Source organism: Sinocyclocheilus rhinocerous, unplaced genomic scaffold, assembly GCF_001515625.1.
Source record: "Sinocyclocheilus rhinocerous isolate Xijiao unplaced genomic scaffold, SAMN03320098_v1.1 scaffold1635, whole genome shotgun sequence".
NCBI classification, from domain to species: Eukaryota; Metazoa; Chordata; class Actinopteri; order Cypriniformes; family Cyprinidae; genus Sinocyclocheilus; species Sinocyclocheilus rhinocerous.
In genome coordinates, this window is record NW_015627629.1 from 1,204,873 (window position 1) to 1,220,201 (window position 15,329).

Here is a 15,329-nt window from a genome sequence, read left to right on the forward strand (position 1 = left end):
CTGATGGTCCGCTCTGCGGACGTGTTCCATACATGCGTAGTAGATCGGCTTGAACAATAAACAAACATGTGAACAAAGAATTGGCAAGAGTTATTGCACATCTGCCTGTCTTTATATTGTTTTATCGACAGATTGTACAGGTTCGAGTAGCAACGGGCTTCTTCACACAGCCTGCGCATGCGCAGTAGCCTACTGACCGCCCGTACTTGTCCGCGCGGTCACAAAAAACAGGAGGCACGCGGATGTCCGCGCGGAGCCTCCTCGTACACTCTCCGATGATGATTTTTACGTCACGCATACCATAGCGGACTCACGGACGCGGAAAGTATAACACAGGCTAGAGAGAGAGAGAGAGAGAGCGCTCGCGCGCAATTCTGTTGTGTGATCTTTGATGTTCACTCACTTAGCACAAGCATCATTTGGATTAAAACTAAATCGTAAAAATAAGACCATTTATAGGGGCAATTTCTGAAAATATCACAGTTAGGAGATTTATAACGAGTGGTTCCCTGCATTATTACAGCAAAGCGCGTGATTACAGTACTAAGCCGCTGCTCTAATGCTATTAAATTAAAGATGATGTACCATAGAGCAAAAAAGGAACAGTGAAAGTAACAAAAACGTGTGAAATACATTTTAATGGGCATAATTAAGTGTGAAAATAACCGAAGGATATACAGTGAAACCAAAAATTATTCAGAGAAGATATAATTTTTTATATATTTTTTTACTAGTGGGTGCAGGACATTATAGTTAATTTATGTAAGTGAGGATAGCAAAATAAAGTAAACTGACAAATTATACCCAAAATTTCTTCATACAGTGGACTACCAGTAAAACTGATACAAATTTGGGACCAAAAGTTATTCAGACCGAGTCTGGGAAAAAAATTCAGGTTTGCATGAAGCTGGGTGACAGCATGCCCAGGAGACTACAGGCTGTTATTAAGGCTAAGGGCTGCCCGACTAAGTATTGATAGTTGTGTAAATATTGTCATACTAACAGCTGTCTTAATTTTTGGTTGATTATTGTAATCCATTACATACCTTTCTATCAAAGTTATCTAACATTATCAAGATGAATTTGTTCTGACACAGTGTAACTCTGAGTTCTTGTCATATTTTATTACCATTTTCTAAACTATAACGAATAAACTGTGATAATGTGAGAAATGTTGAAGGTGTCTGAATAAATTTTGGTTTGACTGTATCTATTCGATAAATGAAGTTAACCAACTAACATTATACATACCCTTTTGGTTTCTGTACCAAATATTTAAAAAATTTACAAATGTAATAAAAATATAGGTATCGGCATCGGTATCGGCAAGTACCAAAAAGTGCAAATGACAAGTCTCGGTTAGCCTAACGCAGTACACGTAGCAAGGTGTATATATATATATATATTATACACACACACACAAAGAAAAACAAGTACAGTGAATTTATAACAGCTAAGGGGGTTTTAGGCAACAACGCCCCTTAGCTGTTATAAATTCACTGTAAACCACGGCTTATTGCTTTATTTGAAAATGGCACAACCTCAGCGCTGTCAGAGACATAATCGGAGTGATTTTTTCATTAGTGCCACTGATTACAACAATGCTTTAAACAGCTCTCAACCGCAGGTTAGTGTGCATGTCCTCTTCAAATAACTTACTGCCCAACAAAAACGGAGATCTGCTTCCCTCTCCTGCTAAACAGCTCGGTAATATAATAAAAGGGTGGAGCATAAAACAGACTGAAGGTTAATAACCAAGTTTGAGTTACTGAAAGCTATCATTAGATGAACCAGGCAAACTGTGTGGACAACTCCTTCCTGCAGTGAATTGTTTGTTACTTCGTTCACTGGTTAATGCATCTCTACGGATAATGCTGCTAACGTCAATAAACAAAGTTAGTTACTACTGTGAGCTGACAGGTGATTAAACTGCTGAAGGATGTAAAACAAAACAAAAAGAAAGGGCTAAATATGCACAGTATTTTAACATGCAGCAGTGTTGCTCGTGTGCAGATGTTTAGCATTCATGCTAACACACGGCATGGTCTGAAAATTAAATAAAGTAAGCGGCAAAACAACATGGATAAAGACAAATCCGGTTTCATGTATACCTCTTAATTCACGCAGAGAATGCATTTCTTCCAACCTCCACATAAACACAAGATTTCTATTGATAATCCACGCTTCTTAGTTCCGTTATGGAGGTACTTTGCTACTGTGAAAAGAGAACAACAGATTCGTTTCAAAATGGCCGTCAACATTTTAGCGTAAAAGTCATCAACGGTCTGCGTTAAGTAAAATAAACAAACAAAGCTAATTAAAGGCACAATATGTAAGATTTTTTTATTAAAATAGCCAAAAACCACTAGAACAGTGTTATATATTATGCTGACTTGTGTACTTACATTATCCCAAATGTTTCGAAGAATGTTTAAATCCAGCCAGATAAGCAATTGGACCGTGTCCATGGTGTCATTGTGTCGCCTGCCAATGACGTCATAACCCCTCGATTTCCGGTTTTGTTTTGTAGAAAACATGGAAACACCAAAGAAGCTTTACTATATGGTGTGTGTTTTAATAGACCGGTGACGACCGCACAGAGTAGCATTATAACAGAACTTTCAAATGTATCTAGTATGATAAAACAGCACTGCTTTTTTCCACATACGCACGACCGGAAGGACTGTGGCATAATAAAAGCTCCGCTGCTTTCGAGCCGTGTAAGGGGAAGGGGAAGGGGTATAAAATAGAATTGGGATTGGGCCTCAGTCACTGCGTCATCAAACTATGCCTTCGCCTCTTTGTTTATTTTGAATACACGCCCTCTAGCGGCGAAAATTACATATTGTGCCTTTAACAAATATGTTCCTTTAATATTCAATAAAGTAAGTATTACATAATCAGCATACTTTTATTTTATTAATTTTTTTTGAGATTTTTAATAAAGATATATAGTCGTCATGAAAAACAAAATCAACCTCTAAAAGCAAAACTTGAGTAGAATTATTTTTTTTTCCAACTAATAATTTGGTATTAGTTGGTCCTGGGGCCAGTTGCATAAACTTAGCCTCTATTGACTAACTAGCATTTAACCAAGTGGTAATCAGTCTTACTTTTCAGATTCAAATTAGACCAATCTACCTTTTTATGTAACTGGTTTTAAAAAAGTTATGACCAGTCCTGCAGAAAAAAACAAAAACAGATGACTACCTTATAAGACTAGTCTAAACAGTTTATGCAACTGGCCACAAATTATTATTATAAACGTAAAGTGCAAAAACAGTTATTTGAAAAATAAATGCAATTTCAAGTCAAGTCAAGTCACCTTTATTTATATAGCGCTTTATACAATACAGATTGTGTCAAAGCAGCTTTACGGTGTCAAACAGGAAAATGGTTTGTCAATAATGCAAGAGGACAATAACAAACAGTCAATTTTTCAGTTAAAGTCAGTTCATTGATGATTCAGTGATTCAGTGATGCCATCATTCAGTTCAGCTTTCTTCCAATAGGCTTAGTATCTGTGCAATCAAGCCACCAATATTGTCAGAAATTAACCCATTTGTGCCCAAATTTTTCTGAATGGTTTCATGCATATAGTCATATTAATAGTGTCCTATGTGAACATGTTCTGCATTTATTTTCCCCAGGTTTTAGTTTTTTTTTCTTGAAAATCGAATACTTGAATGTGCGGCAACTATAGTTGCCAGTGGGCAAATATGTTGTATGCACCCCTTCAATGTCAAATTTGAATAGGAGGAGAGCTGTTGGCATCTAACTCAAAATAACTGCTTTCAACAGATCAATCTTTATTCATAAACAAATTTTACATAAACATATTTGCATACTATACTTTGTGATGTAAATATGTAAATATCACATATCTTATGAATAGGCACATATTGATTAGGTCAAATGGATTAACCCTGACAAAAGTCCTTGATATTAATTAAATTAATGATATTCTTTTTAAAATATATGATTATTTAAATATTTTGATTATTTGTTTATTTGTTTATATTATACTTGTTATTATATTTATTTGTTTATATTTTGTTTGTTTATTTATTTACTTATTATTGAACATGCCAGTATTTTCATTCTTAGAGGTGTGTTAGTTAAATAAAAATAAATAAATAAAAATAAATTGAATGAGTAAAATATTACATCTATATAATAAAAAAAAAGGTATACCTGAAAGAAATTTTCTCCGCATTTTTTTTAGACCCATGGTATTCAATGGCTGACTGTAGTAGGTGATTTCATATAATAATGTAAATGTAAACTCATTACTTTCAATTTTGATATTTCAACATTATAATGGAATCAAAAGCTAAATAGGATTAAAAAAAATTAAACGAGGCCTCAATATTTTGCCCCTTACAAGACATAATGTCATAAAAGAGAGAAAAAGATCATCTACAGCAATTAATCCCATGCGTTAGCTCTTTATCTTTCCTTTCTTCCTTTTGTGTGACTGACGGAAGTTTGTAAACTGCTGCTGTCACTTGAAAAGTGGAAATTCCCACCCTCCCATGGCAAAAGCAGATACAGAAGCGGGGCAGTAGAGCTGTAGAAAGATTGCTCTCTCATCTCCTTCTTTTGACAGATTTATTCCCTATCAAATTGAGTACTGTACAGTAGAGATGTCAGTTAAAGGGTTAAGTTATGTTTTAGGTGGGATATTACGAAAGCAAAAAGCACTAAACAAGACCAATAACCTTGATTTATTAACCTATTAACACAGTATACCCCATTTCCCCATGATATGTACTTACAAGTCATTTGCCCACCCGCAACTATAGTTGCCGCTTGGACTTATGATTAAGTATACAAAAAACTATAGATCTCCTGGAAGATTTGTTTTGTTTGGATGATTCTAGAGACCTTCATGATTATGTAGATATATATATGTCAACAAAAAATACTTATTAGTAACATGAAAATTAAATTTCTTTGGGAGGGTTTGCCTTCGCCGTGCTTCCTGGAAGTAGGGGTAGGAACTTGACAGCCTCATGTGACAGGAAAGAAGTGAATACCTTTTTTTTTTCATGAAATCCTTTATTTGGTTGTTTGCTTGCATGTCAGAGAAATAAAACAGGGATAACATCTAGAAAAATACTTACAAAAGGAAAATGACAACTATAAACTGCGGCAACTATAGTTGCCGGTGGGCTTAAATGGGTTAAGTGTCCCCAACTAAGCAAGCCAAAGGCGACAGTGGCAAGGAAGCAAAACTCCATCGGTGACAGAAATGGAGAAAAAAAAAAACTTGGTAGAAACCAGGCTCAGTCTGGGGGTCAGTTCTCCTCTGGCCAGACAAAACCAGCATGGTGTGGTTTAATTCCATGTTGCAACACAGGTCAGATTGTGCTTGGGCCTTCTGGTTCCCGTTGTCTTGTCCCGATGGCCGTCTAGTTGACGAGGTCTTCGCACGGTATCTGTCTCTGGGGCTCATCTAGTTGACATGGTCTCTGCTGACATTCAGGGTTGTAGAGGTCCGTCTCTAGGTGTTGATCCACCATCTGGTCTGGATACAGACTGGATCTGGGTGGCGACATTAAGAGCATAGGTCGTAATTTAGATATATTTTTAAGATAGAAAAATGGTTTTCAAATGCTAGAAACATGGTTTTCAAAGGAAAGATTGTTATCAAATAGCACACCTAGGTTCCTAACTGATGACGAAGAATTGACAGAGCAGCCATCAAGTGTTAGAAAGTGTTCTAGATTTACATGCGGAGGTTTTTGGTCCAATAATTACTAAGTTTTTTTCAGAATTTAGCAGTAGGAAATTACTAGTCATTAACTATGCATTCCGTTAGTTTTGCGAATTGGTATGTTTCGTCGGGCTGCGAACAAATATAGAGCCCAGTATCATCAGCATAACAGTGAAAGCTAACACCATGTTTCCTGATGGTATCTCCCAAGGGTAACATGTCAAGTGTGAAAAGCAGTCATAGTACTGAGCCTTGTGGTACTCCATACTGCACTTGTGATCGATATATCTCGTCATTCTCTGCTACGAATTGATGACAGTCAGATAAGTAAGATTTGAACCATGCCCATGCAATTCCACTAATGCCAACATAATTTTGTAGTCTACTCAAAAGAATGTTGTGGTTGATAGTGTCAAACGCAGCGCTAAGATCCAGTAGCACTAATAGAGAAATACAACCACGATCAAATGATAAGAGCAGGTCATTCGTAACTCTGATGAGAGCAGTCTCAGTACTATGATACAGTCTAAATCCTGACTGGAAATCCTCACAGATACCATTTCTCTCTAGGGAGGAACATAGCTGAGAGGATACTGACTTTTTTAGTATTTTAGTAAGTAATATTTATGTCTATAGCACCTTTCAAGAGCAAGTGTCACAAAGTGCTTTACATCAAAAAGATAAAATGAAGATTAAAAATACACATGACAGAAAAAGGAGATTTGAGATTGGTCTGTAATTTTCTAGGATTTTTAATGAGGCTTTATAACAGCCAGTTTGAAGAATTTTGGGACATATCGATCCTAATGACATTGACAAATTAATAATATTTAGAAGAGGATCTATGACCTCTTTTAGTAGCTTAGATGGAATAGGGTCTAACATACATGATGGTTTTGATGATTTGGCAAGTTTATACAATTCTTCCTCTCCTATAGCAGAGAATGAGTGGAATTGTTCCTCAGGGGGTCTATAGTGCACTGTCTCATGCAATACTCTAGCTGATGGCTGCATGGTTAAAATTGTATCTCTAATAGTATCGATCTTGGAAGTAAAGAAGTTCATAAAGTCATTACTGCTGTGCTGTTGGGAAATGTCTGCACCTGTTGATGCTTTATTTTTTGTTAATTTAGCCACTCTTTTAAATAAATGCCTGGGGTTGTGTTTGTTTTTTTTCTAAGAGATGAAAAGTAAGCAGACCTAACAGTATTTAGAGATTTTCTAGTAGAAGTAGAAGTACTTTCCCTCCATGCAATATGAAATACCTCTAGTTTTGTTTTCTTCCAGCTGTGCTACATTTTCCAGGCTGCTTGCAAGTGTGCTCGTTTTACCAAGGTGTTGCACTCTTTTCCTTAATCTTCTTTAAGTGTGAAGGAGCAACCATATCAAAAAGGGCTAGAAAAGAGAGAGTCCATAGTTTCTGTTACAATGGCTAATGGATTTCCTGAGGAATTGAGACAAGTCAGGAAGATTATTTACAAAGCAGTCTTTTGTTGTAGAAGTGATGGTTCTTTGTAACAGTTGAGTTTGCAGCTTTAGCTATATGGAGTATACACACGCCTAGATAATGATCAGAGATATCATCACTCTGCTGCAGAATTTCAATGGTATTAACATCAATTCCATGTGTTCATTCTTACTGAACTATTTATTAGTTCTACAAAATAATTATGAGATTACTTGTATTTAAAATAGTAAAAGCCATACTTTTCTAATCCCCCATAAACATTCTTGATTCGGCTGCATTCAATGGGAAAAGTATTCAAGTAACATGGTTAAAAAAAAACAATAATAAAACATATATGTCAGTACTACTTGGAATGATGCATTTCCCCACATATCCCAAAACATACAATAACAATATTTAAACATAACATTTGTTTCGTCCTTGAGGCAACATCAGTTTTAACACAAATCAAAAAAGAAAGAAAGAAAGAAAGATATATTTACATCACATGGAAACAAAAAGTAATTTCATCATTAGAAAGCACTGATAGCAAAAATACAAGTTCAACTTGTTTTGTAAGCATGGTTAAATAATGCATGTTTTCAGAACGTTTTTAAATCAATGAAATAATTTAATATGATTTGTATAGGTTTATACAACATGTGTCATATTAATAAAACTTATCTCATTCACATTGATAGCAAAAAAGAAAACAGCAGTAAGACAAGATCCCCAGCGTTACAAAACTTTGATGTCACTGTATGCCCTGCAGTAGTTATTTATTGTTGGGTAATCCACCATAACCAAAGGTCCTTGTCATTAAAAGCCTTTTTTGTTTCAGCAAAATCTCGTCTTAGTAATCATTTTAACTAGCTTAATCTCACATAGAACGGGTGCAAATAGTTAATATTTCAGTGTCACAACCACATGAATACACTTTGCCCTTGTACTATAGAACACATGCCTCAGCATTCACTGTTCACTATAAGTAGTTACTTTACAATATCAAGTTAAAATTATCCAGTTAAAACAAAATGTACTATATAACATCAGCACAATTCTAATGAAAGTGTAATAGACTCTTTGCTCTGAAAAAAAGCTTGCAGAAAGCTCAAAGTGTTTGATGTTCGTAAATAAAATTGTTGTAGTGTTCAACACTGTGTTGAGAGATGAATCGGAAAAGAATTAGCTTATTTGGTTCAGTTCTCTCATTTTTGCCCTTAAGTGTCTTTTACGAATTTTGATCGTCCACTTAATGCTGAGTTTGGCAAAGTCTGCTGCTTTAAATAGAGCCATGAAGACGCCACACAATATGGCTATGGTGTTCCACGGGTTTGCGGTGACTATCTGTTCAAAAACATAAGGCACAATTAATTAGACTCTCTATAAAGCATTGGAGCTAAACGTTCAGACAATTTGGTAAATATTAGTTTAATATTGAATAAAGTGCTCACTTACATCTTTTACTTGCTGTATAAATGGATCTCGCCATTGAAACACAACAAAGAACAGCTCATTGGCTTGCTCCTGTGGAGGCCGCTTGTCAATGTACTTCACCACATTGGACTGAAATAAATATGGATGATTAACCAAATATTCAATATTTGTGGATCAAATGTAATATTTTAAGAATCAGCTACTGAAAAACCTAAATTGGTTGACCACTAATCTGAATATTATGAAGAACATGATCTTTTCATTTTCTATGGTGGTTATGATTCTGACTATTATGCTGAAGTTGACAAAGATTGGTAAATAGTACTATAAATAATATATTACCTCCTGTCTAAATTCAACGGATTCATTTCCTCTGCCTGACGTCTTGACCAAAGACATTTTGACCCATGTCCGAAAGCCTCCAGAGAAGGTCCACATTGAGTAATTCCTTTCACAGTCCATCATAAAAGCAGCTTTATCTGAGCTGGTAAGAAAAAGAGATTTTATACAAACAGGAAAACAAATCTGATTCATGGTAGACATTTCAATACAGCTCTACCTTTCAAGCATGTCACTAAATTTGGCAAAAATCATGTAACTGATTGCACTGAAATCCTCATCCGTTTCATTCCGACTGAACTGGAGGAATAGAAGTTCTCGGTTCCTCACATCAGTTGGCCCTCTGACCACTATGGCCCGCTTCTGCCGCAGACATGTTACGTAAATGATTATTAATAGCACAATTTCTTTGAAATAGATTTGAGGAAGATCTGAAACATACTTGTGTCTGGTTTGAATATGGCCCGTGGTAAATAACCTCCTCTTTTATACAGTTTCTTTCCTCTAGTATGTCCAATGCAACAAGAGGTGGAATGTTGTCGTGATAATGATGCTTGCAACTTAATAACTGCGCCTTCCCAGGATACAAAGCTATTCCTGTTTGCAAAAGAATGATAAAAAATACTGTAAATATAGATACCGAGAGATACCATAAATAACAGTGTATTATAGTTCACCTGGTGCAGTAAACTCCTCAACCTCTTTGTATGAAACAGACATGACTGGATGGTTGAGCTTCTCCATAAAGTCTGAAATGGTTTGGTAGGCCAAGAACACAGCCACCGTAGTGAGCAGCAAATAAATGAGGACAAGGATGATTGTGAAAACATTCTTCAGGCAAGCTTTGTTGAAACCAATGGCCATTAGATTGTTGTCCACAATGTCCTCATCTGCAACATATAATAAAAGTTTATATTAAAGCAATGTCTTTATTAAAAGACACAATAAATACGTTAAAAATAAAATACAAACAAATAAATAAATACAGACTTTATTGTCACAGAAAGGGAAATTTGTCCCAGAAAATATCTATCTATCTATCTATCTTTGCAAATTTACCTTCTGAGACAGTACAAATAAATGAATATCTAAATAAATAAAACTCAACTGCACCAACTAAACCATCACACAATAGAACTATAGCAGTTTAAGCAAAGGAGAAAAAAAAACAGATGCAGTTCTAAAGCGGTTTATTTTGTGATTATTGTGCTGGCAGTTAATACAAAGTGTATCATACAATCAAACTTTGGCAAATTAACTCCTGAAGATAATGATATGAATATACAAATGCATACATTATAAATCAATCAATCAATAATCATCAAAACATCTCATAATATAACCATAGGACTTCTGTCTGCATACATAAATCTACATCGAAATCTAGATCTACATAAACAGAAAACATTTATTTATTACTGTCATATTTTGAGGAAAGAAGTTCAGACCTGGTGAAGGGTCACAGCTGGCTTGATCTTGCTCCACTTCAGAAACAACATTGTTCTGGTAGTGTTCTGGCCCAGCACAGTCCTCACCGTTAAACTACAATGCAACAAGTGACATTTAAAAAGTGCATAGACATATACAAATACACACAAAATTCATGTATCTATGACAGTATATCGCGGTTCATATCTCTCTATACGCCCAGCTGCTGCTGCAATAAAGAGCAGCGGTCAGCTGTTATCACATGACTGCACTTGTACGCACTTTCTGCGTTACTATGATAATGAATGATGAATGAGTCCTGCAGGATCTAACCGCATTTCACACACCAGTTTCATTACCTCCTGATAAGATCGAGATGTGTCTCTCCTCAGCATTCTGCTTCGCCTCCGAATATTTGGGGCATTTAAACTTTGCCATCAACTTTCAGGAACAGGATCCAGGTTCATTTCTTACGGATCGTCTCGAGGCGCTGGAGTTAGGCACAGCCAATGGCCAAAAAACATGCCAAGCGTGACATCACAGCTGTTAGTTTGGGGAGGGCTTGGGATACAATCCTTTTTCTTTAAAGTTTAACGTTACTCAAAATCTTCCATAGGTTCTGTTTTGCAAATTTCTGCACTTGTACGCACTTTCTGCGTTACTATGATAATGAATGATGAATGAGTCCTGCAGGATCTAACCGCATTTCACACGCAGTTTCATTACCTCCTGATAAGATCGAGATGTGTCTCTCCTCAGCATTCTGCTTCGCTTCCGAATATTTGGGGCATTTAAACTTTGCCATCAACTTTCAGGAACAGGATCCAGGTTCATTTCTTACGGATCGTCTCGAGGCGCTGGAGTGAGGCACAGCCAATGGCCAAAAAACATGCCAAGCGTGACATCACAGCTGTTAGTTTGGGGAGGGCTTGGGATACAATCCTTTTTCTTTAAAGTTTAACGTTACTCAAAATCTTCCATAGGTTCTGTTTTGCAAATTTCTATCACACTTGGTTTCCATAAATGTTTTCTCTTATGATTAAAATCACACTTCCGTATATTATAATAACAATTAATCTCCATCTTCTTTAATGAGAGGACAGTGTTTTCTTGTATAAACAAAGAAAAACAAAGTATTTGCGCAACAGTGCAGGGAACCGGGGTGTTTTTTTACGCAGAGTGTAACTTTATGTATGTTTTAAGTTAATAAACCGTTGTCATTCACCTTCACGCGTGACTTTAATATCATGAAAGACTGACAATGGCGCGAGCCAATAGCATTCGATGGCGGGCTGTGACGGAGCATTTCATTTGATGAACCTTCTAAACAAATACGCCCTCTTTAATGAACGAGTCGCGAATTTGAATCAGATCGAATCTGGACGAGAGGGGCATGTAGTTCATTCCGTTCGTCATGTGAGTCAGTCAGGTAAACGAGGAGCGAAAGGAGTTAATTGTGTGACCATCACACACAATAAACATGACGTAAGGATGCTAATAAAATGCTTAATTTGTTTAGACTATTATTGTGGTTGTTTTGTAGCTTGATAAAAGTCATGCACAGTTGACCAACTGGATGAAAAAAAAAATGTATGTCCTGTTCTTATGTGTGGGGAAACACACATATGATGCTTAACACCAATTCTCAAGTCAGTAGATTTGTTGTCAAGCCAGTTTTAATAAATGATAGAAGACTTCGGTAGTGAACAAATCGGTGTTTTAATCAATCGTTTGAATTAATGATTCAGTGATTCAACTTAAGTCCATAAAAGTTACTGAACGGATCTTAATGTATCTTTTTGATGAACGATTCAAAAGATTCTAGTTACTGAGATGAATAACAGTTACATTTTCAGGTTAACAGTCAGTATTAACTACTGATTTTCAAAAAAAAAAAAAAAAAATATATATATATGTAGTAGATAAGGACAAAAAAAGTAATTTAACTGTACTTGTTTTGAATTTAATAATAAAAAAGAAAAAAGAACAGATGATAAATTCTGGTGCTAAACTATTTACTTTCAATTGAATAAAAATAAATAAAAATATTTAAATACATACAATTATTAGATGAACAAAAAAATTACAAGACACTGAACTTTATTAGTTTTTAATTTAATAAGAAATTAAAAACTAAATGAAAAATAAATGAGAAAAATCCTGAGATGTTTAACTGTATTCATTTTCTATGTAATATATTTCAATAATAATAAATAATAATTTTATTGTCAGATGAGGGGAAAAAATGAAAGTCCTCAAGGAAAAAGCAGTGAAAGGGGACATGGCAGCAGTTCCAAGAGATAATAATAATAATAATTAAAAAAATAAAAACAACAAAAAGCGTAGGAGGACAGATCACGTATCTTCAGAGGTATAATTTAAACACTTATAGCACACCATTTGACAAAATTTGACATTTTTTATTTTAAGTATTATAAATTAATTTAAGAAATTAAATGTAAGGATGAGTAGGCCATGAATTTGATAGCTTTTGTATAGGTATAAAGCAATTACCATATAAACTGAAAAAAAAATTAAATGAAAGAAGGCTTACATGATATCCTAAACAGCATGCTAAAACGGAATTTCTATGGCCTTGTCTTCTTCTTTTGTAGTTCTATGGCCTTGTCTAAAATATAAAATTCAACAGTTTTCTATCTATCAATTTTTTATTTGTAATTGTATGAATACTAAAAGGCATAAATAGAGCAAATATAGGTTACAGCAATATACTGACGGTAGAAATATGTCAGTTGCACAAATTTGTAAAGCTTTGGCAGTTTTAATTGTTTGGGGGTTCAGTTATTTCATTTTTCCATATACATATTAAGATCTGTATTAAAACATACATAAGACTTTGTGGTTTAGAATGTTTTTTTTTCTTCTTCTTCTTCTTCTGATGCATATGGACTTTCAAAAAAAAAAAAAGTAGAGATTCATTAAACTTTCTGGATATTAATACCTATGAAACTCTTTTATAGTCCTGAGGAACGTGCTCAAGGAGAAGTTTCAGTAGTGCGCGTCACTTCCGGTCCATCTCACGTGAAAGGAGAAACAGAAACTCGCGGTTGGAAGTTTAGAAAATTCCCGAAGCAGAAGTGAGCGTTACAATCTATATCTCGGACCCCAAGTAACGATACATCAAAATGTTATTTACGATACATTAAAATGCCGTTATGTCCTAAAGCACCAACTACAGATTTTGTTCCGAAACAAACGGAGCATTTACACCTCTGATTGTGAAAGCTGATCCGAGATCAGCATCAGAAAGGCTGAATGGAAACACATACACTCCCATGACAACAAGGAAACTGCCGCCGCAGACTCGGTTCTTACAACATATAAACCTCAACACGACAGTCCACGATGTTTTATGCCTGTATTGTTGTATTGTACGGTTTACTAAGTATTTGTTCCACAAATGAAAGTAAAATAAAACGCGAGTCAAAACCGGTGCGTCTGTTTACCGAGGAGGAGTTGCAAAGATACGATGGGAGCGAGGTAGGCTACGTGTTGGGTCACAAAAACACTACTAGTTTTATACGATATTTCGTTCAAGCTTAAATGCAAACTGCATTTACTAAAACGTCCCCCGCATCCTTTACAGGAAGGACAACCAATTTACATGGCCATTAAAGGTGTAGTGTTTGACGTCACAACTGGAAAAGGTTAGATGTTTTATTTAACATAACGTTCTCCAGGCTTTTGTGTGCTGGTGGAAGTTATTAACTTGTTAGAGGAACTACATCTATCAGTTTGAGAGATCAGTGTTTAATAGACAAATGCTTTGTTCCTTATTTTGCTCTTTGTGTAAACCACATGCCTATTTGCCTTTAATGGCTGAACTTTCCAACAGTGGAAAAAAAACTGGGATTCCCAGGGCTGGAAAAGTGATGCTATTTAGCATAAAGTTCCAGGAGTTATGGGAATTCTTATAGTGAAATTGTGCGGTTATGTTGAGCTCTACTGTATTTCATCAGCTAGAAATTGTAATTTGTGATGACAGTCTATATAGATTTACGTAATCAAGAATGGCATGGGAGTTCCTTGTTTAAAGTGTGTGGAAACCTTGTTGTGTTTCTTTTATTTTCAGAGTTTTATGGAAAGGGAGCATCTTATAATGCCCTTGTTGGCAAAGACTCAACCAGAGCTGTGGCCAAAATGTCCTTTGACCCAGCAGATCTCACTTATGACACTGTAAGATGGGGATTTTAACAAATTCACAACTGTGCCACAGAAGAAAAACATTAGTTTCAGTTTCTTAATATAAAGCTGAATATTGGATTCCATCAGACTTTTTTGCACTAACTTACACATTGCCTCTTTTTGGTTCCTATTTGTTAGACGGGCCTCACTGAGAGTCAACTACAGTCTCTTGAGCAGATATTCAAAGGCACATACAAAGCAAAATACCCCATCGTGGGATACACCAGCAGACGTGTTCTCAATGAGGACGGCAGCCCCAATATAGACTTCAAACCTGAAGACCAACCGAATTTCACCATTAAGGATGAATTTTGATGATAATTGTCTTATAATAATGCTATCCAGAAGTCCAATCAAAGTCTGAATCATAGTTGTTTGTGACCTTTGTCTGTACTCTTAAGTGGGCATGTGTAAATTTGAGGTTGTCTGGTGGTCTTTCAGCCTACAGTCATAGAAAACATTATGATGCATGCTGTCCCACGTGGGTTTTTCCCTGGTGGGCTGCTTTGAATGTCATTCAAATTAGGCCACCTACAGGTGTGATTTAAAAAAAATAAATAGGCTTGGTTGTTTGACATATTTACATGTATTAAATGATGTTAAATAATAATTTTAAATGTTTGAGGTGTCTTAAGAAGTATCTATAATTGTAAACGCATTAAATCTCTTGGTTTCTATTATTGTACATGAGGGGAAAGTTTGGTGATTCTTACTTCACTTAGAAATTGAAATTGCTTGTGGTGAGAGGTTTCA

General features: G+C 35.5%; 3 protein-coding genes across 4 annotated transcripts in view; 1 reads left to right on the top strand and 2 right to left on the bottom strand.

Moving 5' to 3' along the window:
• The window catches only part of znf106a (zinc finger protein 106a), a 29,882-nt gene extending 27,663 nt beyond the window's left edge, over positions 1–2,219 (bottom strand). The window contains exon 1 of the mRNA XM_016543604.1: positions 2,112–2,219. The gene's annotated coding sequence lies outside the window, so the exon portion shown is untranslated. The remainder of the gene's footprint in view (positions 1–2,111) is intronic.
• Positions 2,220–7,713: 5,494 nt separating this feature from the next.
• On the bottom strand, positions 7,714–11,380 carry pacc1 (proton activated chloride channel 1). Of its 2 annotated transcripts, none has more exons than XM_016544241.1 (8): positions 11,097–11,380; positions 10,391–10,484; positions 9,620–9,832; positions 9,385–9,539; positions 9,163–9,305; positions 8,946–9,087; positions 8,625–8,732; positions 7,714–8,513 (listed from the first exon to the last, which is right to left on the bottom strand). In XM_016544241.1, the coding sequence occupies exons 1-8, from the start codon at positions 11,130–11,132 to the stop codon at positions 8,352–8,354; spliced, it is 1,053 nt and encodes a 350-aa protein (XP_016399727.1). In that variant the 5' UTR covers positions 11,133–11,380; the 3' UTR covers positions 7,714–8,351. The 2 variants fall into 2 exon arrangements, with proteins under 2 accessions (XP_016399727.1, XP_016399719.1); XM_016544233.1 differs by lacking the exon at positions 11,097–11,380 and adding an exon at positions 10,730–10,882.
• Positions 11,381–13,368: 1,988 nt separating this feature from the next.
• Positions 13,369–15,130, top strand: LOC107732830 (neudesin-like). The gene is made up of 5 exons (XM_016544252.1): positions 13,369–13,468; positions 13,558–13,871; positions 13,978–14,038; positions 14,464–14,567; positions 14,715–15,130. Exons 2-5 carry the CDS (start codon positions 13,737–13,739, stop codon positions 14,889–14,891), a joined length of 477 nt encoding a protein of 158 aa, XP_016399738.1. The 5' UTR covers positions 13,369–13,468; positions 13,558–13,736; the 3' UTR covers positions 14,892–15,130.
• The last annotated feature ends 199 nt before the right edge of the window (positions 15,131–15,329 follow it).